This window comes from Peromyscus eremicus, chromosome 2 (assembly GCF_949786415.1).
Source record: "Peromyscus eremicus chromosome 2, PerEre_H2_v1, whole genome shotgun sequence".
Classification (NCBI taxonomy): domain Eukaryota; kingdom Metazoa; phylum Chordata; class Mammalia; order Rodentia; family Cricetidae; genus Peromyscus; species Peromyscus eremicus.
This window is the reverse complement of record NC_081417.1, coordinates 104,360,861-104,387,862: the sequence shown is the minus strand read 5'-3', so window position 1 is coordinate 104,387,862 and position 27,002 is coordinate 104,360,861. Positions and strand designations below refer to the sequence as shown.

The window sequence follows — 27,002 nt, the reverse complement described above, 5'->3', positions numbered from 1 at the left end:
AGAAAAAAAGAAATTGCTGGAAGTCCCCATCCCTGGGGCCTCTTGAACTCTTGAATGGCAGGACTGTATGATATTTCTTCTACCCAGACAGCAGGATCTGTAATAGTATCTAATAGTGATTAGTGTAGAAAATAGAGGGAATGAACGTCACAAGTGACACAGGAAGAGACAACAGAATGCCTCAGGCTTTGATGAAAGCTGTGCCGGGGACTAAACAACAACAGAAGGGCTGAGTAACTGCACAGCTAGGTCTCTACATCCGTCCAAGTCTCTTCGGAGAAATCTGCCTTGTTTACACAAGGCCCTTGCCAAGCCCCAGGTAGGGAGGAGGGGTACCATCACGTGTCGGACTTCATGAGAGGCCCCATCACAGACACTGGTGAGCTCAGGACACGGCATTTCCAAAGATATGTGTGAAAAGAACTCTTACCAGGACTGGAGAGATGGCTCAGTGGTTCAGAGCACTGACTGCTCTTCCAGAGGACCCGGGTTCAATTCCCATGAACCCACATGGCACCTTACAACTGTAACTCCAAGATCTGACACCCTCACACAGACATACACGCAGGCAAGACACCAATGCATATAGAATAAAAAAAAAAATAAAGTAAAAAGAAAAAAGGAATGGTTACTATGTAGTGAGAAAGTAGCTGCAGACCCTTCAGCTAGCAAGTGGGGTTCATACAACTTTGCCAAAGTGACACTAAAGATCAGAAGACGCTGGGATGAAAGCATACATGAAATTCAAGGACGAAACAGCATCTAAAAGCCCAAATGGAGCCTTTGAGAACAGCTGAGCCATCTTTCTCCGCATGGCAAAGCCAGAGTCGGAGGAGGGAAGGCCCGCTGACTCCCGTGTGACAGCTACCCACCTACCCGCACCCCCACTTACACAACAGGCTGCTTTGGCTCCCCACAGGTGGCAGGATAAAGGCCACTCCCCACCCACACATGAGGGTGTGCACCATACGAGACAAACCTCGAATTATAGGTGTTGGATGCCCTGTAAGGTCCTTTTAAAACAGAAATGCGGGCTGGAGAGATGGCTCAGAGGTTAAGAGCACTGACTGCTCTTCCAGAGGTCCTGAGTTCAATTCCCAGCAACCACATGACAGCTCACAACCATCTGTAATGGGATCTGGTGCCCTCTTCTGGCCTGTAGTCATACATGCTGTATACATAATAAATAAACAAACAAACAAATAAATAAATCTTAAAAAAAACCCCAAAAAACAGAAATGCCTGACAAGATTTTCTTAGACCAAGTAAAAGGCCCTATTCTTTTCCCTTTCAAATGGACTGCTTATTAGACTACCAAGAAAAAGAAAACAGCACAGTGGGTATGCTGGAGACGATCACTGGTCTGGTGGGACCAGCTATACACAACACTCCATGACACAGGCTGCCAATATTGTACACAAAACCTCTGATGTTCTTGATCAACTCCCTAAAAATCCATCATCTAGAACAGATTATAAATGAGAAGAAGCTGGGCATGCTCAGAGCAGAACCAGATGTTAAAAACCAAGGCCACCAGTGCCAGCTTGGTTAAACAAGGAGTCTGGTAAAAAAAAAAAAAAACTTACAATAAGAGGTCATGGGAGCCTCGAGCGGAAAAGCCCAACTCCAACTGGTGGGAATAACCAATACAATCAATTGTCTTTGACGGCTTGAAGGGAACCGGATACAATTAAATGTTCTGTTGTGTTAAAAACAAAGAAAGAAAGAAGAAAAGAAAGGGAGGGAGGGAGGAAGGAAGGAAGATATAGAACAAGCCCCAGCTTGAACCAGATTCTGTTTTCAATGGTCTAATGACTTGTGGTTCTGACAATGTGGACTTTCTACAAGGCAGAGGAAATGGATTCATCAAACTGAAGACAGCAGGAAGCTGTCACCATGGAGATCTACTGGGGACAAGACTCATTTGGGTTCTTAATACAATCAGTATGAATCCCTGTTTTCAGTCTTTGGCTTTTGAGGAACATTTCACAGGAGCTGTGCCATGTGTGCCTTAGAGGACATGGACACGAAGGCGTGAGGCTGACTTTGACTGTGAGCCCCTCTTAAAAGCATTAGATTTCTGCTCTAAGAAGAAAATACACATCCTTGAAAGAGATTGACAGGTTAGGAGCCCCTGTCAGAAAATGGGTCATTCTTTTCCAAAACTCTTTTCCCACCCTCACATATAACATTTCAACCCACAGAGTCAAATCTGGGAGGAGAAAAGGGAGGCCCGGGTAAGACTGTACTGGGGAAGGGAGAAGAGCATGAGAACCGGGGTGTGCTTGGATTATGTGATCGGCCCAGGTTTCTTCCAGGACCCGAGGAGGTGCTTTAGGCATTTAAAGAGAACACAATCACCCTTCAGATGTCACTAAGGTGATCACAGAAAGCAAAATATTTGTCTAGAACTTTAATACCAAAGAAACTCATTCTCTCCTTATTTCCCATGTTTGGAAGTGAAGTCGAAGGCAAGTTTCCTGATTCTTCCCTTGCCCCAAGCGAGCTCCTGCCCATACCCTACATTTCCAGAACCCACTAGGTAGTTCTGACAAATTGAGGATATGGGTGTAGCTGGTTCACAGAAGGCAGATGTGATTCTCAAATGTAATTCGGAAATTTCCAGTGGCCAAATTAAAAAAAGAGAAAGAAAGCCTTATCAAACTTAATAGATTTAAAATTTTAATCACTTGAGATTTCACTGTAAATCAGCCTCTGATGCTCGCTAGATTCCTTTACCAATATTCTCCCTTCTTAACAAATGGATGCAGAGACTGGAGGGCAGTTATTAAAGACTCTCAGCACTTGCCTGCACTGTGCCACGGGGTTGAAACACAACCACAGGCATGTAACTGCAAAGAGAAGTACAGTGTTGTGGAAAGGCACGGCAATGCAGCTGTGAAGTCAGGGGCCATGAGACACTCAGAAATATTGGACTTTAAAATGGTGGGAGAAACCAGGAGCCCAAGATCAGAGTGTGCGGCTGTATGGTGGGAGGAGGGAGGGTCTTCCAGAAGGGAAGACCACGGGAGCTCCAAGGCATGGAATCTAGCACCTTGCAATAGTACAGTGCAGGGCAGGCCACCTGTGCTCTGCCCTGCAAGGCGGCACTGGAGGAGTGGTCAGCACTTCCCAGCATGGTTCGAGGTACCACGATGGGGAGACACCTTGAGAGGGGGTTGCTGTCTTTAAGGCTAAGCACACCAAAAGCTCCTTCATTTTATACCTCAAGTTCTCAGGCTTCTTGTCAATGGCTCAGCAGGTAGCCAGCCCCTGGAAGTGTGTACAGATCCAGGAAACTGGCCGTGACTTGCATAAGTTTGTAGACATATAAACTTAATATCTGTAATTTTAGTCACTAATATATAAGCAACATAAGTTGAGACTTTATGGTAAATTATACTCCCCAATGTTAGCTACCGATGTAAGGCATGATCTTCACTGCACAGGGAAGTGGAAAGCAATTCTACTCAAAAACAGTGTTGAACCTTTGGGCATGAGATGAACTGTGTCAAGACTCATTCATGTGTGCATTAGGCAGAGACTAGTGTGGCCAGGGCTGGCAAAGCAGTCAATGCCTTGCCTGTAAGGACTTGCCTGCTCAGTGCAGGATACCTTGGTCTGGTCACTATCCTCACACACACAAGCTCAGGGCTGTGTACATGCACTGGTTTCTCATACACACAGGTCCACTGAAAAGGGCACCTTGAATATGAGGAGCAACCCACCCGAGCAGCCCACACTTGTGGCAAGGCGGAAGGACTGCAGTCTACTTTGCAGGGTCCACACACCAAGGTGACTGGTGTGAATAGAGACCTGCATCCACATTCCCTGAGCTCACGCTGGTAGGCAAGGTGGAGTAGGCTCAGCCTCCATATCCCCCGCACAATCTGAATGTAAGTAGTACCCACTTCCCCCTCACCCTCAAACCCTTTCCTTGGATCTGTTCTATTGTGTGTCCCCCTAATCCCACCTGCTGCCTTTTTTTGAGACAGGGTCTCACTACGTAGTCCTGGCTGGCCTCCCAGCTGCTGAGATTAAAGGTGAGCACCACCACATCATGACCTGGTTATTCTTTTATTTTTAGCCTCGTGTTTTCCTTTTCTTCCTGTCCTGTTTTTCTTCACTTCTCCTTCCCATATACTTTAACCTTACTAAGTTTTATTTCCTTAGTATGCCCTATAAATTATTTTTTTCCTTTGCTGCAGATACATGTGTCTTTGTTTTAATATCGTTCAAATGGTTTTTCTCGCCACTGAATCAAACTAGATACTGAGCACTGCACAGATGACTGTTCATGGAGAACTCTACCAAGCAGACAGGCCTTTCCCAACAGATAGCAAACATTGACTAGATAAACTCACACGTGCAATATATAACGCAGACTCAGAAACAGAGGATAAAATGCGTTTACCAGAAGCTCACTACATGTTGACAAAGGAAACAACCCATGAAGAAAATATCGTGAATGCATATGCATTGAGTGCTGGTATATCGAACTGCATAGCACAAACACTCACTGCACATAAAAGACAGACAGATCCAGATACATAAACAGCAGATGGTGTGAACAGTTTTATCAACAGACATCATCCAGGCCCCTAACCCCTTAAAAAAAAAAAAAAAAAATCAGCCAAGAAACCTCAGAGCTAATTATGCTATGGATCAAACAGACTTTATAGGGAACTGCAGGACATCCGATCCAACAGCTGAGGAATGCACATTCTTCTTGGAATTGTTTCCCCAAGAACCACATTTCAAGCCACAGAGCAATTGTTCCCCAAATACCAAGAAAGTAAACTAATTCTTTGTATCTTATCAGCTCATAATGGAAAAAATATTAGAAACCAACAAAAGAAAATGCTGAAACACTACCCACATAAAGATGGAACAACGTACTTTTCAACAATCAGTTGTTCATTATGGGGATCATGAAAGGAATTGAAAATTTCCTACACTCAAATATAAACACAACTTACTAGAACCTGTGGGATTCAGCAGAGAAAGTTCTAAGAAGGGGTTTGTAGTCATGAATGCCTGTATTAAAAATTAAGAAAGATATCAAGTAAATAACCCAATTACACACCAGTGTCTTAGAAAAAAACGAGAGTAAGGCAAACCCAAAATAGTAGAAGGAAGGAATAACAAAGATCAGAGGAAACAGTCACCCGATTCCTGAGGAAGGGGCCCAAAATGTGATGATGGAAAAGACAATTTCTAATAGTGCAGAGAAAATGAGACAGTCACATGTAACCACACAGAAGACAGAAACTAGAGCCCGCTTTCTCTTCCTGCGCACGCACGCACGCGCGCGCGCACACACACACACACACACACTCCATTCAAAATGGATCTAAGACCTCAATATCAGACCCGCAACCTTGAAAGTGCTGGAGGAAAGCAGAGGAAGAACACTTTGAGAGATAGAGGCCTGGGCAAGGCAAGGACTTCCTTCAGCAGGACTCAGAAAGTCATAGCAACGGGCCAACAGGACCACATCCAGCTAAAAAAAAAAGCACACATACAACAGTCAAACTATCCGAAAGTGCTCACAAATTGGGAGAAAATCTTTGCCAGCCATTCATCTGGCAAGGAACTAAAAATGAAAATAGACAAAAAACTTAAAAAATTAAAATAATAAATAATCCAATCCATAAATGGGGAAGCCAACTGCTTGGACACATCTCTCAAGTAGAAACACCTAATAAACACACGTTCAACATCTTTAGCCGTTATGGAAATGTCAATCAAAAGCACAGTGGGATTCCATCTTACCTTAGTCAGAACGGCTCTCATCAAGAAAACCGGCAACAAAGCTTGGCAGAGATGCATGCAGAGGGGAGAAAACAAGCCCTTCCTGACTGTTGGTGGGAATGTAAATCAGTCCGGCCAACATGAAAATCAGCCCGGAGGGTCCTCAAAGAAAGCGACAATAGCAAGACCCACCTACCTGTCCTCGGGCATCTGAAGTATCTAAGTCAGCATATTACTGAGACCCTGGCACACCCAGCTTTATCACTGACTATAGCCACGTCAGAGAATCAACTCTGATGCCCATCCACAGATGGGGAAAATGTAAAATACTGACAACCTACACAGTCAACCATGAAAAAAGACAATGGTCAACTGCAGCAAAGTGAGTGAACCGGGGGAATTTGGTGTGGTGACACCGGAAGACAATGCACATGAACTCACACGAACAATCTAAAACGCAGACGCAGAAGCGGAGGATAAAGCGGTGCTTACCAGAAGCTTGGGAGACAATTGGCCAAAGGATATCAACTTTCAATTAAGCAGAAAGAGTAAGTTTTGGAGATCTCCTATATGGCATGGTGATGTGCATATCTATTTTATAGTGAAAATCAATGTTTGCATCCAAACTGATTTGTGAGGTGTATATGTGAGGTGATAGGTGAACCACACTATGTCCACATATATTAATTATGTTCACCAATATATAATTGCTATTTGTCAGTTCAGTTAAAAAACAAACAAACCCTACAATGGAAAGCTTACAGTGATTCTGTGTCCCGCTCCCCCCCCCCCATGTTTCCCACACATCATCCCCCAGAGATGAAAATGGTGAGCTACAAGACCACTTACCCCTTACCTGTCAATGAACTGATCGATGATGACCATGTCACCAGGCTGGATCTCCTCTCTCAAGGACCCACAAGCTGTGGTCACTATGACATGTGTACAACCCTCTTCCTTCAAAGCCCAGATGTTTGCCTGGTAGTTGACTTTTGAAGGCATGATGGTATGCTGTCTCCCATGTCTAAGGAAGGAGATTGAGGTAGGACATCAGCGATCAGGGCAGACAGTTACAAGGAAACAGAGACCCCTCCCACCCCTTCAGTCGAACTGAGTAAACTAGGAAACTGTTCAATCTATTAGCTCCTGCTGGCTTTGGATGAGAGACCAGCTCTTTCACGACCACTGTTACAGGCTTAACTGAATCAAAGCGCTCTCTCTCTCTCTCTCTCTCTCTCTCTCTCTCTCTCTCTCTCTCTCTCTCTCTGTTTTTTGAGACAGGGTTTTTCTGTATAGCCCTGGCTGTCCTGGAACTCCTGTAGATCAGGCTGGCCTCAAACTCAACAGATCTGCCTGGTTCTTCATCCCAAGTGCTGGGATTAAAGGCGAGCACCACCATGGCCCAGCCCTGAATCAAAGTTCTTGAACTGTAGATCCAAGCCCAACCTGGATCACAGGCTGTGGCTGTACTTGGAGATAGGGTTCTTTGCCTTTTTTTTTTTTTGAAAGAAAAATTTATTTTGATTGATTTCTCAATTTATTGTTCAATACAGTGTCAGTTTTTAATGGCAAAAAAATCTGGTTCCGCTGACACTTGGTAATGCTACAGAGAGCTACTACTTTCTCCAGGAAGTGGTACATGGATAGAAAGGAAAAGCACAACTTTCTAGAAGCAGGACAACTTAAACCATAGGCCCAGAAGGCCCACAGCTTCCATATGGAAAATGGCATGGACATTTCTTAGCTGCTAGTAGAAATGAGAAATGGGGAAGGAGACATGGGGACACGTCTGTATGTACAGTACTGACAGTACTGTATGTGCTGCTGTAACAACAGCGGCCAAAGAGGGTTAAGAATAAAAAAGGGAACTGGCGGGCAGTGGTGGTGCATGCCCTCAATCCCAGCACTGGGAGGCAGAGGAAGGTAGGTCTATGTGAGTCTGAGACCAGCCTGGTCTACAGAGTGAGTTCTAGGCCAGCCAGAGCTGCACAGGGAAACCCTGTCTCAAAAAACCAAAAAGACCATTATTTTACTCAAAAAAGTCTTCTCTGCTTCCATGCTTAGTCTTGCCCAGGACTCTGACCCTCTTTAGAGCTTAGCTCCAAGGCCAAGAAGCATCTACTGTATGCAGTCACCCCATCTGCCATCGTCACTGCATCTACGGCACGTCTACCTATTATACTAATGCTTACTCTAACTGAACATGTCTCTTTGGTGACCACCTCTACAATTATAATTTGTCCCAAGGGCGATACCCTTGCCTGTCTTCCTCAGTAGCACCCACCATGTAAGCAGTTGACCCTGTTGGACAAACAAATGCACTATTTGCATTTGTTAAAGTTATTCAAGAACTAGAAACACATAAGCATGAGCCTGCTTATCCATACCCACAGGGGAACTCCAGTCAACAGCTGTAAAAAGCTCAATTTCTAAAATGAATTTTAAAATTCACATTGGTCACATGACTTTCTTATGTTCTTATAAGCAATATTTCATAAAGAAGCCTAAAACTATCTAGGCCTCCCGAAAAACTAAGACACGTGATGTTCTATCACAGAGTGGCTTTGTCCAGAGTTTATTTCTTTACCTTTGATAAGACAGAAATACATTGGAAGCAAGTTAACACAGAGCTTTATTTTGTTCAGTGTTTGAAAGGTTTGTTTATAATTTACATATTTACTTAGTTTTGGAAAGAACACTTAAAATCTATTCTATATGCATATGTATTTGAATACCCACCTATACACGTATTATTAATATTTATTCAAGTAGTCACATTTACAAGAGTGGAAATACATCCAAGCATTTAAGTAAAAACTTTGGGCTTTGGAGTGCAACCATTTTGGCTCAAAGCTCTCTCATTTACTTCCCCTGTGACCTTCCAAAGTCACCCAACCCACTCGGAGCCAGGATTTTTTCCCCCATTAATAAAACATAATGAAATATCTACCTGCTCTACAGAGTTGTTAAATAACACCTCACTATCATCCTCTTTGTACTGAAAAAGAATTTTTGATGTCTTCTCTTGATAACTAACAAACCTCGGACTAACCCAGCACCTCAGGTTTCCACCCTGAGTTCATAGACAGCCTCTAAGAAAGTAGGAGCCCTCACCATTCAGAGATACATATATTTTTCAGGGCCTGGCCTCCAAAGCTCTCAGCAGATTTTTCAGAAGAAATTGGACATTTGTGTAATTTAAACAACTGTTTCCTCCCTGAGCTTTAGAAAAGAAAAGAAAAGCAGGCATTTCTCCAGTAATGACTAAGAAAGGAGACTTGTAAGAAACGCACAGCAGGGGACCACTTAAAACTACATTTTCGTTTTGCTGGCTCCCAAGAACCTACTTTCCACATCACCGTGGTGGACGAAGCTTTGTTAGGTCCCCCTTTCATGTCCTATAGAGTCCACACATCTTGTGTGGCTCCGCCTGAGACTTGCTCCCCAACATTAAGCTAAGGATAGCTTCTAGAAGGCACTCCTGTGACTAGGTGCCACCTTGTGGGCACGAGAACCTGCTTGCTATTGCATTAGCTGCAGTGGAGGCCACTCGGGGTCAGGGGAATTCCTAACCCTGCTGCTTTCTGTGCGGCAGCTTCTACCACTAGCCCTGTTTAGGGAACAAAGGTATAAGCACAAGAAGTCATCCAGGTTAGTTCAGGGACTGAGACCTCCTCCCCACAAAATGTAACTGCCACTAGACAAGGATGTCATGAACAAAGCATCTTGTTTATCTGATAATTGGAATGAAAGAAAATTAACAAAGGAAATATTTTTGTAGTTAGAACAGAAACTGGAGGTTCAGTGTCACTCAACTGACCTATTTTCCAAACCAAAGAGAGGAATGAGATCTTTGATTTCCTAAATGCTTATAATTCGAGCTTGTCTCAGAAGGGACCAACATGGTCTGACTCTGAGGACACCTATCTCATACCTACATTATTACCTGTTTATGGGCTTTAAATTCTGAAGTAGTAATATTAAACAACAACAACAACAAATTTAAAATACTTTACCTTGCAAGAAGTACACAGTCAACGTTTTTTATCTTCCCCAAAATTAAGGCATCAGATGGCTGCATGCAATAAAAAATAAACAGTCGCAGCTTAGTAATTTTAAAACACGTATAAACAGTTCTTAAAAATCTGAGTCATTGAAACCACAACAAACTGGTGGAATTCTGGAGTTTGGAGATACAGCTTAGGGAAAGGAGCTTAAGTTTTATTGATCAGCATCATCATCCACAAGTACTGACTGAGCTCTCTGCCAGCACGGACTCCGCAGGCTATGAAAGGCTGCAGGGGCTTTGTTGCAAGTGTTCCAGGAGACTCTGATGGTAGACTAATCAAATTTACACGTGTCAAGGGCATTTGAAAGGTTCACGAAATGTTGAGTCAAAAGCTAAAAGGTCACTGTGGGGCACCAGGAGCTCAGCGATAGAACGGCCTACTGCGGCAACCAGGCTAAAGAAGGCCATGAGATGCCTTGAAGAGATGCTGGGAAAAACCCGAGAACCAACCCTGAGGCTAAGGGTGAGATGGGAAAGGGCTTGGAAAACCCCAGGTCAGGCTAAGAACTTAGCTGAAAAGGAGGGCTGGGCCAGGATGCAAGCCCTTCTCAGAGGGGGGAATGCCAGTGTTGTTTGGAAGAGGCGATGTGGAATTAGGAATGTAGATACCTCCTCACCTGGCCCCGGTCGGAAAATAAGCCAGCCTTCCCTAGAATCCATTTATTCCCAATCCTAACATTGTGTTCCAGATCCCAGGACTCATCTGGGCCAGAAGATACCACTTCATAACGACTCTTCATCCTACCTGCCACCAGCCTGTCTGCTAAGTTACTGTGGTGTGACCTGGGCTCTAAATTAGAAACAGATTTGAATTTAAAACCAGCATCTTGATTTCTAGTAATGCAAACTGAGAAGCCAGCCCCTTGTGTGTTCAAAAGCCATGTCATTAAAACAGTAGCCTCGTGCACCCTTATGGGCAACTCAGCTGATGAAACCCAGTGGCAGCACTGGGGGCCCTCAGCCTGGACCAGTCTCTAGGATGTCCACACAAAACCAACTACTCTTCTTGACTTAAAATCAAGCCAGTAATTAGCAATGCCAAAGCCAACACTGTTGGCCGGACACTCACCTTGCCAAATGGAGTATCCACATACTTCTCGGTTCTTCCTTCTAAAATTTCTGGATCATCCAAGCCTGTTCCACCAATTATTCCAATCTAAGGGAGAAAGGAGAAGGAAGAAGGCCGTCACATCTGGTCATGCTGCATCTTATGCAAATACAGTTATCCACAGTCACAGGCCCTGTCCACCTCCACCAAACCCCACAAAAAAGGGACTCTGATCAGAAAACATTTAAATGCCTGCTATTAAAAAGAGAAGTAAAGAATCAAAATCAAAAACCTCCAACAAAATAACAACAACGAAGCCTGATGGTCTTCTATACTCTAGAAATAAATAGCCAAATATTGGACATTGTTTTCCACTGCATCACATTTACTCCCAACTGAATTACAGACAGAATTACTTTTAGGTTGGAAATTGAGCCCAAACGTGGTTGTAGAAAGACTGACCAAGGTTGTTTCTTTACCACATTTACTATAGAGTAAAGAAAGCATGATATAAAAACTTAGGTCTGTTTATTTGGTGATGGTTTCTTCTTATTTCACCAGGATACAAAGCAAGAAATTCTCTTTTTATGGCACCACTCACAGAACTAGGAGAGAATGCAGGTAAAGACGAGTGACATGACAAGCCCTCCCTGATGTATATTTTCACTAAACCAAACTGCTATTCATGTGTCCACAGATACAGCGACAGTATTTCATATACTGCATAATTCAAATATTCATAAAAATAAGCAATGTACACATATATATATACACGCAATTCAAGCCAGGCGGCGGTGGCGCACGCCTTTAATCCCAGCATTTGGGAAGCAGAGGCAGGCGGATCTCTGTGAGTTCGAGGGCAGCCTGGGCTACAGAGTGAGTTCCAGGAAAGGTGCAAAGCTACAGAGAAACCCTATCTTGAAAAACCAAAAAAAAAAAAAACAAAAAACAAACAAACAAACAAAAAAAACCCAACCAACCAACCAAACAAACAAAAAATATGCAATTCAAAAGTAGTTTTAAGTTCAAGCATTTTATTTCAGTTTCCTGAGATTATCTAGAAATTCATGTTCTTGGAAAAAGTAGAGAAAGAAATCTAATTCTTTAAGAGTTGATCTAGGGTTGCAGAGATGACTCAGCAGTTAAGAGGACTCCCAGCAATCCCATGGTGCCTCACAACCATCTGTAACTCCAGTTCCAGGAGATCCAACACCTTCTTTTGGCCTCTGAGGACAATGTACATATGTGGTATACAGACACATGTGCAGGCAAAACACCAACGCACATAAAAAATAAATCTTAAAAAACTGAGTTGATCTAATTCGAAGTTTAGGAAACAAACAAGAACAAACACAAAGACAAACAGTAAAGTCTTAATATTCAAATTAAGCAACATGAAGTTGGAGAGATGGCTCAGAGGTTAAGAGCACTGGCTGCTCTTCCAGAGGTCCTGAGTTCAATTCCCAGCAACCACACGGTAGCTCACAACCATCTATAACGAGATCTGGTGCCCTCTTCTGGCATGCAGGCACAACACTGTATACATAATAAATAAATCTTTTAAAAAAAATTAAGCAACATTATCATTAGGAAATTTTTCTTTTGTACCCCCTACAGAAAACAGGATTTAAACAGGTCAATAGACAGCTATGATGTGAGGCTTTAGGAGAAACCTCAGAGAAAACCTCAGCACTTTTTAAAATGAAAAGGCGCAAACATATTGTCACTGAATCAAATTTCTACAAAGTAAAATAGAAGTTCCTGACTCCAGAGAATAAAGTTCCAAAATAAAGAATTTGTGAAATTCTGCTATAGAATGGCGGAATTACACTTCCTGGTGGCTAAGACAATTGACGTTGGTGCCACCTTGTGGTACATTCTTGAAGTTACAACAGGTTTTGTACTTTATATCAACTGAACACTCACTACAGGTAAAAATTTAACACTGGCATTTAAAAATCAACAACACTTATTTGTTTAAAACATGCAAGTTACTTAAATTCTTCAGTTCAACAAATGTATACACACCACACACACACAAATCATTCTGCTTTACAAAACCCTAGCACTTGGGCTGGTGTGGCCTCTCCACTTCACATAGCTTGGCTAACACACCGTCCAGCCCATGTTCTCACACTGGGCAACAGAAAGAGCAACATGTGAAAAGACCATCACCTGACTCTGGGAATTTAGCTACCTGATGCATAAAGAAGGCTGGAAGGCAGGAGGACCAGAAGTTCAAGGTTGTCTTCAGCTCTCTTGGGAGTTTGTGGCCAGCCTGAGCTACACAACATGAAACAAAAGTCAAAATCAAACAAGTAAAAACACCTCAGACCTTTCACTTAAGACCACTTTGCTCCATCATTTCAAGAGGGTCCCTGAGCCACAGCATCTCAGACTTGGAGTCCACCCTGAACCTTCAGGCTCGAAGGCCAAACAGATCTCGTTTTGTTTTGCAATCCCCCTCAGAATGAAGACAAGTTAGTACGGCATGAAAGCAGCAACTGAACAGGCTAGCTCCTGAAACTCATGCTCCCTTAGTTCCCAGCTTGAATTTCAGTCCAAACCCTCCTGGCTGCATGAGGGCCCTGCCTTAGGTAGTTGGCAATTCAGCCGGTCAGCAAGGAGTGGACAGTACCTGAATGAAAGCAAATCGCCCAGGAAGCTACAGCAGTCTACAGACAAGCCCACCCAGTCATTCAGCTGCCTCACATTGTTACTGGAAACCCACACCTCACAGGAAACCAGAGTAGCAATCGAATAGACTGCTACACCAGGAAACGGAACCTTGAGGAGAGAGGCCTGCAGTGGCAATATGTGGCCAATGTCACCATCTGCTGGTTGTATAGGCAAAGTACAGCTTGATGGAGCTCCCAAACACAGGTGGTGCTACACCACAGGCCAGGACTGAGTGTTTCACGGGGCTCCCCTTATCCGATTTTCACTGCCACTGTTAGACAGGCCATGTGGTATTAGCCCCACTTACAAATGATGAAAGAAATGTACTGTTGTTTTCCCACTTAAGCACCGTGTGCTAAACTCCCAATATCCCCCTGGGGTCTTCCTGGAGCTCAGTCTACTAGAAAGAGTCACTGTCTCTATGATATAAAAAAACTGGTTTCCTTGGTCAGGTCAAGCTTTTGCCCAAGGTGAGAGAACACGCTACAGACCACATTATACAGAGCCTCTGGATAGCCAGGTGAGCGTCTAAGGCAGTGGTTCTCAACCTTCCTAATGCTGCAATCCTTTAATACAGGTGGTGGCCCTCAACCATAAAATTATTTCCTTGCTACTTCATAACTGTAGTTTTACTACTGTTTTGAATCATAATATAAATATCTGATATGCAACCCAAGGGGTGGTGACCCACAGGTTGAGAACCACTGATCTAAGGAGCTTGTTTATAGCTCCATCCACACTCAGGAAGCAGTAAGACCCTGCCAGGTCCCAAGTCCAGGCAACTCTAGATAGAAAGCCTAAGAAATGGGTTCAAGTGCTGAGATAGAATTGATGGGTCAACTCTGTACACCCAGGAAGTCTTTACTACAAGAAACAAGGTTCTGTCCCCAGAGGAGTCCTTGCCTTGGAGGAGGTGGGAATGGAGGCTGGATTGAGGCGAGGGCGGGGATGGAGGTGGGAGGAGGAAGGACAGGGGAATCCATGGCTGATACGTAAAATTAAATTAATTATAAAATTAAAAAAAAAAGAAACAAGGTTCTGAAACAGGGATACATCTCACTGCTTGTCATTTGCCCCAATTTTCCAGCACAGTCACCTCAAAAAGAATGCCTGCTTCCAGCAAGGCTGGAGATGCCTGCTAGGCCGCACCTTACAGCTACTTCCCTGTATCTGAAACAGGAAATGTTTCCTATCCAATCTGTGTCAAGGTGGGAAAGGTGCCTGCTATTCCCTACCCTATGCACTTCCTCTGGTACCTAAAAACCAGGGGCTTCACCTACCCCACTTGGTCTCAGGAGCCATCCTTCTGAGCCCTGGATGTCCTGCCTCACAGATGTCCCCAGATGCACTCTCCAACACCACAGACAGAACAGCTGTCAGGAAGATGGGAGGCTTCTGAGTTCCTCAAGCTCAAGATGAGGAAAGACAGCCAGGGCAGGATCTGGGATTTCACGCCTGAAGCTTTGGTTACCACCAACAAATATGGCAGGCACTGCTGACCGAAGCCTTCACCACTAAGCCAACCTGGACATGTGTGTGGTCTTCTAAGATCCCATAGAAGCCACGAAGCCCAGATTCATGGGGACCAAGAGGCCAAATGCCTCAGCCTGGGAGGTCTGTACAAAATCTGCAATATGAACCAAAGGGATCATGTCACGGGTAGCTCTAGCTGATGAATCATTAGAACTTCTGGACTGTAAAAAGTTGGGATACTGCAGATCCTGAGTCAAATCTCAGGCCGAACCTTTGGTCCTCTTGCCCACCCGTGTCTTATCTAACAGACACCCTAGCTACCAGCAGGACAGACCTTCTGGAATCTACTAATTCAGCAGACCACTAAGTTCTACCAGCTTGAAGCTAAGGACGTCAGATAGAATCTGAGAGACTTCCTGCTCTGCTGTAAGCTGCTTAAGCTGAGCTCCCACCAAAGCATTTTAAAAATGCCTCCATTATGACTTCACTACAGTCTATAATGAAATAAACTTCATGAAACCATTTATCTGTTTTCTTTAGGGCAACGTAAATATAACTCATCTTGGCTCAAATATCTCTTATTCTCTTTGAGGATTTTTTGTCAAAATATGTGGAAAATGTGGGCCATCCCAAATCCAAAACCCAAGGAAGATTTCCACAGGAAAACAAAACAAAAACCAACCTTCTTGGCATGTTATCTGTCACAAGCAGCCTCCAGTACTGGGAGGTAGTGTCTGTTGCTCAGGCTTTCTGCAGCCTCCAGTACTGGGAGGTAGTGTCTGTTGCTCAGGCTTTCTGGTCTACCGAGCTCTGCTGAGGCCATCCTAGTAACCTAATGCAGGTGTTATAGTCAGAGAAGTATGGATGGCCTGGAAGATCAGGACAGCCATGGCTTTAATGTACAAGCCTCTAGATACCCCGACGACGACATATATTTCACACCCGAAATCAATTATTAGTTTCTGGGGAGCATTTTCCTCAAAGCTCACCATATTCGCTCCAACTCTCTTGCTTGCGGAACAAGGGCATAGTGTGGCCTAAGTTCCTCCCTACTCAGCTGATGGTTATCAGTATCCCCAAATGCCAAAGTCAGGTCCCAAACTGCAGAGGATCTGATTATGGGGCAAGGCATAGATGTTATTCAAAGCTTGTGGGTTGATTCTAGTATGTGGCTCCGCTTCAAACACGAATTTCTAGTATGAGCTAGTTGAGTGTGGCAGGCTGTATAATAATGACCCCTTCGCTAGCTGGCCAGCTTTCTGGCACTGAGAGACAACACACGTGAGAAAACCCAACCTTGAGGAGATGTTTTCTTTGGCTCCCAGTTTTAGTCTGTGGTCAGTTGGCCCCATGGCTGAGCCTGTGGTGAGGCAGAGAGCATCTGGGTGCAGAGGACAGAGTCAAACTGCTCACAGCAGCAAGGAAGAAAAAACGGGAAGGTCTGCAGTTCCAATGCCCTCGTAAACAACATGATTCAACTTCCAGAACAAGGCTAACCTTCTATGCGTTCCATCTCCGAACAGCATAAGCCTAAACCTAACCCTACACATGAGGTTTCTAAAGAGATATGAGACCCTTGCCGCCATCCTTACACCTCAACCCCCAGAACCTATGAGACCCCTGCCCCATACTTACACCTCAACACTCAGAACCCATAAACGTTATTCCATGTAAATAAATTAAGATGAGATGGGAGACTACCCTGGACTGTCTGGATGGGTCCTAAATGGACTCCAGGGTTCTGACGACAGGACGTCAAGAGGTTACGTGATGATAGAGGGTGTGACTGTAGGGCTAGGAGACAAGAATGAGACTGTCTCCAGAAGCTACAGAGTCAAGCCAATGGATTCTTCCTACATGAGATCTTGCAAGAGAAGCCGGACCTACTGACTTCTTGATCTAAGACTCATTTTGGACTTGTGATCCTGGACTATGAGAATACATTGGCGTTTGAAGGCACTCAGTTTGAACTAATCCTGTTGCAGCCACAGAGAACATGAGAAAGAACCATGTCCATACTTCCCAAAGCTCCTGACGTCAGGGCTGAAAGTCAGTGCACATTTAATATGCTGGACCATAAATGTATGTATGGTTCAGTAGAACTGGGCTGAGGCCCAGGACTGCATTTCTAACAAAGTACCAGATGAGGCGGATGCACTGCATTCTTTGAAAACCACAGCTAAGGATCTAGGGACCGTCACATATAAATATTTATGTTGTCCGTTTACTCAACTTTTTCTATGTGGGCCAAGTTTTTAATTAGAATGTAGAACCAGCATGGAAATCAAATGTACTACTGCATTAGAATAATTCCTAGCCGGGCGGTGGCGGTGCACGCCTTTAATCCCAGCACTCGGGAGGCAGAGGCAGGCGGATCTCTGTGAGTTTGAGGCCAGCCTGGTTTACAGAGCTAGTTCCAGGAAAGGCGCAAAGCTACACAGAGAAACCCTGTCTCAAAAAACCAAAAAAAGCCGGGCGGTGGTGGCGCACGCCTTTAATCCCAGCACTCGGGAGGCAGAGCCAGGCGGATCTCTGTGAGTTCGAGGCCAGCCTGGACTACCAAGTGAGTCCCAGGAAAGGCGCAAAGCTACACAGAGAAACCCTGTCTCGGAAAAAAAAAAAAAAAAAAAACACCCCAAAAAAACAAACAAACAAACAAAAAAAAAAAAAAAAAAAAGAGAATAATTCCTATTCCATATTCTATCACTCACAGCAAAACACACCCAAAGTAACTTCCTCAAGGCAACTTAGGCCCGCTTTTCTTTACATAGGCAGGTACAAGCCTCCCCACTCCCAGTGTGTGTGTGGGGTATGTTTTACCTCTCCTTATCAGTAGCCCAGGGGTCTTTTAACCAAGTATGAAACAGGTTTCCTGGGGGCGCCTGAGAGTCTGGCTGCCACAGTGACAGGGAGGAGGGCCTGTTGGCACTCTGGGGAGGGATGGGGTTGCATTCTGTGTGCTGTAAAGCTTAGGACAATCCTACAGAAGACCTGTGCCACCCATGCTTGAGAAAGCCTGAAGGAGAGGTTTAAAGGCCGTCTTCCAAACCAGGACACTCTGACTTGTCATCTCCCTTACACCACTGTCTGAAGTCTCCAGCGACCTACAGTGGGGCCCTATTCCCTCTCGATCACGCTAACATGACTAACATTACTTGCTAATCTCCCTGAGCAGAAACTAGCCAGAGGCATTACAGATCACCGAAGCAGCTCTCCAAATACCCCCTCTCTGGATGTCAAAGGTTTGCTTTGCCCTCTGTATGGTCAAGGGCAACACCAGCCCATGGCTGAAGCTAGACAATGTTTCCCTGAAGTCTTCCTGGACAATGCCAGCTACTAATCTATGGCCTGCCTCCCCCCATGGCTGCTTCATGGGGCATGCACAAATGCAGGAACCATTAAGACTGTCTCCATTATCTTCCACCCTCCCAGAACATGGATGTACTCAGCAGCTACCCTCCTGCCACAGTAAAGAGGCCCCTCACACCCCATGCTTTAGCCCCCCGATCAGCAGAAGGGATCTCAGCAGAAGGGATCTCTTATTTAGCCTTCCTGCTTTTGTTCGGAAAAGGATTCCTCAGCACCTTTGGGGTTGGAAGTCAGCACAGAAACGCCCCTTTCTCTCTTGCTATACTGCCCACATCTTGCCTCTATTCTGCCTGCAGAGCCTCACTGCTTCTATGGCTGCCAGCCTAGACTGGACCACAAGTGCCATGGCTTCTGGCCAGATGTAGTCCTTCACCCAGTACAGGCCATTCTGTACAGGGCAGCCATACAATCACTTAAAAATATAAATCAGATGCCACCTCTCTATTCAGAATCCTTAAATGGCTTCCACAGCATTTAGAGTCAAATCTAAAATCTTTTTTTTTTTTTTTTCTTTTTGGAATAGGGTCTTAATATGCAGCCATAGTTGACCAGGAACTCATCATGCAGACCAGGCTGGCTTCAAACTCAGATTTGCCTGTGCCTGCCTCTAGGGTGCTGGGTTTAATAATATCGGTACTTTTATTTATTTATTTATTTATACAGTGTTCTGCCTGCTTATATCCCTGCAGGCCAGACGAGGGCACCAGATCTCATTACAGGTGGTTGTGAGCCACCATGTGGTTGCTGGGAACTGAACTCAGGACCTCTGGAAGAGCAGTTGGTGCTCCTAACCCCTGAGCCATCTCTCCAGCCCCGGGTGCTGGGTTTAAAGGCGTGTGCAAATCCAACTTCTCTATCTTGGTTTATATCCTGAAGGCCCACACCCAGCTAATTCTCGTAATCACAAGCATAGAGGTTTCTATTTCAAGGCCATCATGCTCAGTTCTTCCCCAGACCTTCCTAAGCCCTAGCTGGCCACTGTAACCTCAGGTTCTTTATCACCAGTTCAACTCTAAGCCTGTCTTCAATGTGCTCAAGCTGCTATAATAAAAATCAGACTTACAAGCTCATTTCTCACAATCTGCAGGCCCGAAGGCCAATTCAGTGTCTGGGAGAGCCTGCTCTTTGGTTCACAGATGGTCTCTTACATGGCAAACCATGTGACGCTCAAGGCCGGATTGATGCTGTTGCCACCATGGAAGCTCTAGGATTATGACTTGATCACCTCCAACCTCCCCATCTCCTCCAACAACCATATTGGTGGCACAGCTTAAAAACCACCGCCTAAAGGCCTTTTTGGCCCCCTTCCATAACTCTTACTAATTCACTCATATTAATCTTTCAGCCCCAATGCAAGATAAACTTAAACAGAGACATTGTTTCACTCCTATATGTATTCCCAGAGCTTGGCACGTTTTCAGCTAAGTACTTTTGGGTAGGATTCTACCAGTAGACAGTAGACAGCTAGGTTGCATTGAGATGCCGAACATCATACTGTCCACATAAAACCAGAGGCTTTTCATCTGAACACTATTTGTATCTCTTAAACCTAGGGTATCAACTTGAAGCTCGAGCCCCTGGTAATATTTCCATCTTACAAAGGACGGTACCAGGGCTGGCATTAATGGGACAAGAACCGAGCTGGGTGTGCAACGTGTGATTGTGTTTAAATCTAACGACTCTCCAAGTAGGCGTGATTAGCCCTGAGCGTACACCGCTGACAGAAAGGTGGGGGCATTACAATAGGAGGCCAGGACTCTCCAGCCCCGGAGTTTGGGCCCCCAACACCAATGTGGGAATAGTCCTACTGCTGTACCTAATCAAACTGTTGCTTCTCAGTACCAGATGAAATGGTGCAGACCTTTCCGGCCAGACACAAATGTGCCTCCTACACCCACACTTGGAAAACGCCCAGTGGTTTTGGCAGAGGTGGCCAGCCTATGTCCTACGGTAGGATGCCTTCTTCACTCAGACAGTAAAGCAGAGACCGCGTGTCAGGTCTGAGAAATGTCTCACATCTACTTAACGGGAAGGCCAGGTTTTAGGTCTGTCATTATCTAGATTTTGTCACGGGACATTCGATCACACTGAGAACCCTGAGTATGCATTTGTGTTAACTGAATAAAATCAACCTTGGGTCAGGAGGCAGAGCCAGCAACTGGTTGACAGAAGGTAGTCAGAGTCAGAGGGAGTCTGGAAGGATAGAGGCGCACAGGAAGTAGTAGGGAGGGACTTGGAGTGTGGCCGTTTTTTTGGTTTGATGGAGAGGAAGGACGTGCTTTCAGCGGGAAGGTCAGACAGATAGTCGCTCTTCAACTTCTCTGAGCTAGCAGGTTTTCACCCCACCTCCGACTACTGAGGTGAGTACTATCGGTAAATAGAACGATAGAGATTTAGTTAAAAACTACATTTGGTGGCAGCAGCAGGAGGCGGATCTCTGGGGCCGGCCAGTGACTGCAGAGTCACAATTACTGGCGGAAACAGCAGTAGATTCAGGTGCAGCTGCTGTATCAGCAGAAAAAGGCAGGGTTTGTTTATATGGGAAACTTTAGTTCACCTTTCTGGGCCTCAGCTTCACATCTGTAAGAACACTATTACCGGATGATATGCAGAGAAAATAGTTTGCGAGGGTGTTGTGCACATATTCAAGTGTGTGTGTGTGTACAGGCCAGAGGTTGACATCAAGTGTCTCCCTCAGTTAATGGAAATCTATTTTTCAGTGAGTCAGGCATTCTCACTGAATCGGGAGCTCATCAATTTGGCTAGACCAGCCAGTCTTCAAGCTCCAAGAACCTACCCATGCCTGCCTCTCTAGTGCCCGGATTGTAGATGCTGGCTTCTGTAACCAGTCTTGCCCCCCCCCCCCAATATGGGCGCTGAGGGTCCAAAATCACATTCTCATCACTTGGTAGCAAGCACTCTAGATAGAGACTGACCCACGCCACTCTCCAGCCTTACAATATACTTTTTTGAATAGGTTATTTTGCTCTGGATGTGGGTGTGAAGGGGCCCCCAAATAGCTTGACCACACAGCAGCCATGACAGGCATAGCGGCCTAGACACAGCTTCTGTGACAGGCTTACTGGCAGGCAACACCCAGATCCAGGAAAAGCCTTAAGCTGACACCACCCAGGGATCCACCCAGGGATGAGAAAGTGTCTGACATCCCAAACATTCCAACCATTAGATAAGGTAGTCAGATGCCCTTGAGTCTAGCACACACCTATTTTTTGTTTTACAGATACCCCTAGATAATTGTCAGCCAATCAGGTTCCTGGACCCTGGAAATCCCCTCACCCCAACCTCGGCTATGATAAAAATTCTGCCCCACCTGAGCTCAGGGCTCTCTGCTCTCACCACTGTGTCGGACAGACAGAGGGACCAAGCTCCAGAGCTTGAAATAAAGGCTCTTTGCTTTTACATACAGGATTCGGTCTCCATGGTGGTCTTTTGGGGGTCCCCGAGATCTGGGCATAACAGTGTGTACTTCCTATTTTCTAGATAAGGCACTGCTTGAGCCGTTTGTGGACTATGGTGGAGGCATCCTGAATTCTCACTAGCAATGCTCCCACCTGCCCCAGTCTCAGGGAGAGCAGTCAGCAGGCATTGCCAGAACCACTTATATCTCTAAGCTTTATTTCAAAAGCTTGCCAAGATAAAAGAAAATACATATCATTCAATATTTACATAGCTCTTTCTGCTCTTAAGTGTACCACATTCATTTTACAGGGAAACGGTGTGTCAGGCAGAATATTAACCAGATTAAAGCAAATTCTTTCTGTTGAGATACGCTGGTCCTTGCATGGATAGTATTATCCTGATTGGGCTGAGTGAGAAGTACCAGCCAGCTATGCTGGTTTTACTCACATTGTGGGTCAGAGATGAAAAAAAAAAAAAATCTATACCCCGGGGAGGTTTCTTGGATTCTACATGCCAAGATACAGATTCTTCAGTCAAGGTAAAATGATTATATCTGGCCCACACCTACTATGGTGTTAAGGGAAAGGCATAAAGCTGACGTTTTATGATACCTTTGGAAAAATGATCTCCACTCCTAAAAATTCAAAGATGCCCAATCCAGACATAATTCTAGCCTTCCCAGACCACACTGTAGTAAAATCCCTACTTCAGGAGGCTTTCTATAAATGTAAACAATCCTTTTCAAAATGGCAAAAAAAAAAAAAAAAAAAAAAAAAAAGTTGGGCGGTAAGTCTGAGCGCAGCATCCTTATCCTCTCTCCTGAGTGGTTCGAGAAGCCCTGCCAGGCCCCAGCATACAAGCCCAGGTTGGCAGCACACTAACTGCAGAGATTTGCCTCTTCCAAGGCAATCAAACAGAGCTGCGGGGAATCCAACCAGATGCGGTGGAGAAAACGGTGCACTTCCTGTGCCAGCGGCCAGAAATTCCTAAAGTGAATGAAGTTAACTGATTCTTGGCTAATAATAAACAGCCTAGAAAGGACTTAGCCTTTTTCCACCAGTTTTCCTGTTCTCTGCGATTCCTCTTTCACTCTCCACCCTTCAATCAGGATGTGTTTAAAAGACCCAGGGGAGGCTCACAAGCAACTCTCAGAACTCACGCTCTCTTCTGGCCAGCGGTTCCCTGCGTACAAGAATCCCTTGTGTCGAGCTCTCTGGGGACCCAAGGCCCGAGAAAATAGCTCTAACTTTCAAGGTTACAAAGCCGTTTAAACACAGAGGCCTCCAGGCGGGAGCGGCCCTAACCCGAGGTCTGCACTCCTTTTCAGTATTTAGAAAAGTCTTGGAGCAACCATAGCTCTACACTAGCTGGATAAAACAAAGCTAAGGGAAATTTAAGTTTGGGGCGCGCGCGCGGGGAGGGTAGGGGGGAGACCAGAAGCAGGCAAAAGAGCAAATGCACAGCTCTCCCACGTGGGCCGAGTCAAGAGAGCGGAAGCGCGAATCCCGCAAGGCTAGAGGGACAAGCGCAGCAGCCGGGCCACGTGTCAGCTCCCGCCTGGAGCATCTCCAGAGGGGAGTGGTACTGAAGAAGGGTGGCGGCGGGGAGCAGCTCACCCATCGCCCCCCGCCAGAGCACCGGCTACCGCCGTGGGGCCCGGGTTGCAGATGAGTCCAAAGGCTGGGGACATGGGAGTGGGCTGGGGGCGAGCGCCGCGCCCCTGCACCTTTCCGCTGTGCCGGGGATGGGGGTGTCCCGGGCTGGGGACACAGCCCCGAGGCGCGGCCTCTGCGGAGGGGCAAAAGGGCGGACCCATCTGCAGTCTGTGGGGTGATCTCACCTTCACCGCGGCGCAGGCGGCGCCCGAGGCCATGTCTGCACCAGAGGAGTCCTCCGCGAGCCGGAGCGCTGGACCGGGAGGAGACTGCGGGGCCGGCGCAGCGCGGGAGTGAGCAGTGGGGGGCCCGCGGGCCCTGGCTCCTCCTCTTCCTCCCCGGGAGCGCGGGATTGGCTGCTCTCCTGGTACCCTCCTCCTCAAATCAGGTTCCCGCCTCCCGACCCTTTTGCGGACTTTTCGGGTTCTCGGTGCTTCTCTTATCTTACCGCGTGATGGCGGGTCCATGATCAAGGTAGAAATGAAACCACCGAGGACGTGCTTGGCACTTTGTCTTTTAACTCTTTCATAAGAACTTAGTGAAGTGGTGCAATACTTCCAGCTCTGCACCGAATTGGTTGCCTCGGTGGCCTGGGCTGTAACATCAGGCCCTGCCGCATTCCAGCCGGGCTTTTGGGTGGGCGAAGGGAGGCTGAAGGGTGCTAGCTGAGATTCCCGCCCCCTGCGCTCTGATTTACAAACTAGTTTATCCATCTTCTGTTTGGCGGGAAGCTTTTAAGGAGACACGACTCTGCCCAACACCCAACATGGTACTACTAGAGAAGGGGCATTTTTAATACTTCCTACAATGCCTAGTGGTGCAGATTTGTAATCTCGGTCACTCATGAGGTCGGAGCAGGAGTATGGCAAATTCAAGGTCTGGGTTGGCTACAGAGTAAGTTCAAGGCCATCCTAAGCTATATTGAGAGCCTATCTCAAAAAGTAAAAAGGGGGCTTGGTACTTAGCCCAGTACTAGAGTGTTTATCTAGCATCCAAGGAGGTCCTAGCTTCAGTCCTCAGCCCAATATAACAAACAGAAAATCAAAATAAGTCTTCCTATGCCAGGGCAGCATACAATACAGCAGGATTCAGAATCAGAACCTGGGTCTCCATGATGCAATACTAGGAGGACCCACTCTGATCCTCAGGGACCTTTTCCCTGGATACTCACTCATTCTCAGAGGCCCCATCCCTTTCCCACTAGGATAATTCATCATAGCCTTTGATGGAATAAACTGCCCTAAACAAAGTGCTGAGAGGCAGCTGTCATTTTTTTTTTAAAGCTTAATTTCATTATTTAAGTGTGTGTGTGTGTGTGTGTGTGTGTGTGTGTGTGTGTGTCTCGGCGCATGTGTATGTCTGCAGAATCTGCAGAGTTACAGGTGACTGGACCATCTGACATAAGTAGTGAAAACAGAATTTACCTCTGCAAGAGCAGTAGATACTCTTAACCCCTGAACTATCTCTCCAACCCTGGGTGATGTATCTGGGCTGAGAGGAAGTGAGATGGCAGAACAGAAAGGCATATAGTGTGGGTATACAGGAAGTAGGTCTCTGGAGGCTGAGGAGTCAGTAAGGTGAGGTTGGCTATGGCTTGTCCTATTCCCCTGATCTCTCAGTTTTAACCCCAATATCTGGCTCCATTTTTTTTTTTTTATTAATAAGACCATTTAGCAATTCATCTGACAGCTATCTTAAGGGTGGTTCCTGAGATATAGAAATACTACAAATTACTCTGTGGTGGGGATGGGAGTCAAGGAAGGAAATACACTCTTCTTCCTTTCACCAGTGTTCACTGAAGTTCCAGAGAAAAAGTACCGCCTACATAACATTCTACAAGGCTGATTGACTAATCAGAACTTCTGTGACTGTGGAGAGTTGGAAAGTTGCAGGCTCAGAGCCAAATTATTTTGGGCTGTCTTGATCCACTTAAGTAGTATTTGTTGCCTAACTTTCTGTGTGCCTTAACACCCTGTGCCTATGTGGGGTCCATCTTTTTGGAATGTACAAAGCTAGTCCCACCCATCCCCAAAGCTGAGAATCATCAACTAGCATGTTCAGACTTCCACTCACCTATGTGATGTTTTCACAAATGTGTTCAGTGTTTTCCTTTATGATTTTCTTTGTTCTGCCCCTAGGAAAACTTAGCGAAACTGTCACTGTCCTGGAATACGATATGTGGGTTAAACTAAATCTGGTTCCCTGCCATGGCCACTCGTGCTTGGATCCAAAATAAATTCTCATACTCCCTTTGAGGTGAGAGCTAATGTTTGTGTCATTAAGGCAACACCAGTGCAATTCCATTCACAGTATCTCCATCTTCTGTGAGCATGGACGCTCCCGGAAGCTGTATAGACTCTTTATCATTATTTGCTCTGGGTCTAAGTTTTCTCAAAATATAAAGCTTTTTTTTTTTTTTCCCTGTTACAACCATCCTACTTTAGGTTATCTATAAGATACAATGGAAGCTGGGTGTTCTGGTGCTGGTCTGTGATTCTAGCATTCAGAGGCAGGAGGATTGTAAGTATGAGGCCACATAGTGGCCAACGGAGCATAGTGGGGCACTGTCTCGGAAACTAAAAACTAAAACATAATGGAAAAAGGAATATGAAAGATTGGGTCAGGATGGGGTGGTGAGATGGCTCAGTAGATAAAGGAGCTTGCTGCCAAGCCTGATGGCCTGAGTTTGATATCAGAACCCACAAGGTGGGAGGAGAGAAGCAAATCCTACAGACTGTTCTCTGACCTCCTCATACATGCTTGAAGGCATGTACACACACACACAATAAATAAATCAACTTACTTCAGAAATAGAAAAAACGTCGGGAGCCTGAGAATAGCTGATGGATGAAAGTAGTTTTCCATCCCTGCTGTTGGATCTATTGGGCCATTGAAAGCTGCTACTCAGTGTGGACTCATTGCAGAGCATGCAGGATGCAGTGAGCTTTATGGCCCATAGACAAGCAGGGATCTTAACAAATTTGTGCAGCAGGTCTAGGCTCTACATAGACAAGTTGAATCCTACAAACATAAAAGATCCCTAGACAGAGGAGAAGCTTGAGGTGGACTAGACTGCCCTTCAGGCTCTCCCTTTGTCATGAGCAGGGCACGTCTGTGAAGACGATGGACTCGTTCCTAGCCTGCTCAGGTTTTCTCAGTGACAGAGCTTACATTTCAGGGAAGACGTGTACTTCTAGGCAAAATTGAAACCATTTTCTGTACTGTTCTGAGAAATGAGGCACCCCCTTACAAGTTGTCAAGTGCTGTTTGTTCGTTCTGTGTGGGGGTGTGTGGTTCAAGAAAAGTCAGTCTACCCACCAAGGGGACTCGCGGCTTCCCTCTTTGTACATAACAGAAAAGGGACAACAGTGGTGTTGGCATTGCGATGGTGGTGCATGCCTTTAATCCCAGCATTTGGGAGGCAGTGGCAGGTGGATCTCTGAGTTTAAGGCCAGCCTGGTCTACAGAGTGAGTTCCAGGACAGCCAGGGCTACATAGTAAGACTCTCTCAAAAAAAAAAAAAAAAAAAAAAAAA

The 27,002-nt window shown here is 45.5% G+C and overlaps 1 protein-coding gene across 2 annotated transcripts in view; it reads right to left on the bottom strand.

Moving 5' to 3' along the window:
• Window positions 1-23,767, bottom strand: part of Mtap (methylthioadenosine phosphorylase) — a 41,764-nt gene extending 17,997 nt beyond the window's left edge. For both annotated transcript variants that reach the window (XM_059254516.1, XM_059254517.1), the window contains exons 1-4: window positions 23,653-23,767; window positions 10,893-10,979; window positions 9,771-9,829; window positions 6,611-6,778 (exon numbers count right to left, since the gene is read on the bottom strand). In XM_059254516.1, the coding sequence (XP_059110499.1) occupies window positions 6,611-6,778; window positions 9,771-9,829; window positions 10,893-10,979; window positions 23,653-23,685 (347 nt within the window). In that variant the 5' untranslated portion in view covers window positions 23,686-23,767. The remainder of the gene's footprint in view (window positions 1-6,610; window positions 6,779-9,770; window positions 9,830-10,892; window positions 10,980-23,652) is intronic.
• Window positions 23,768-27,002: the final 3,235 nt, after the last annotated feature.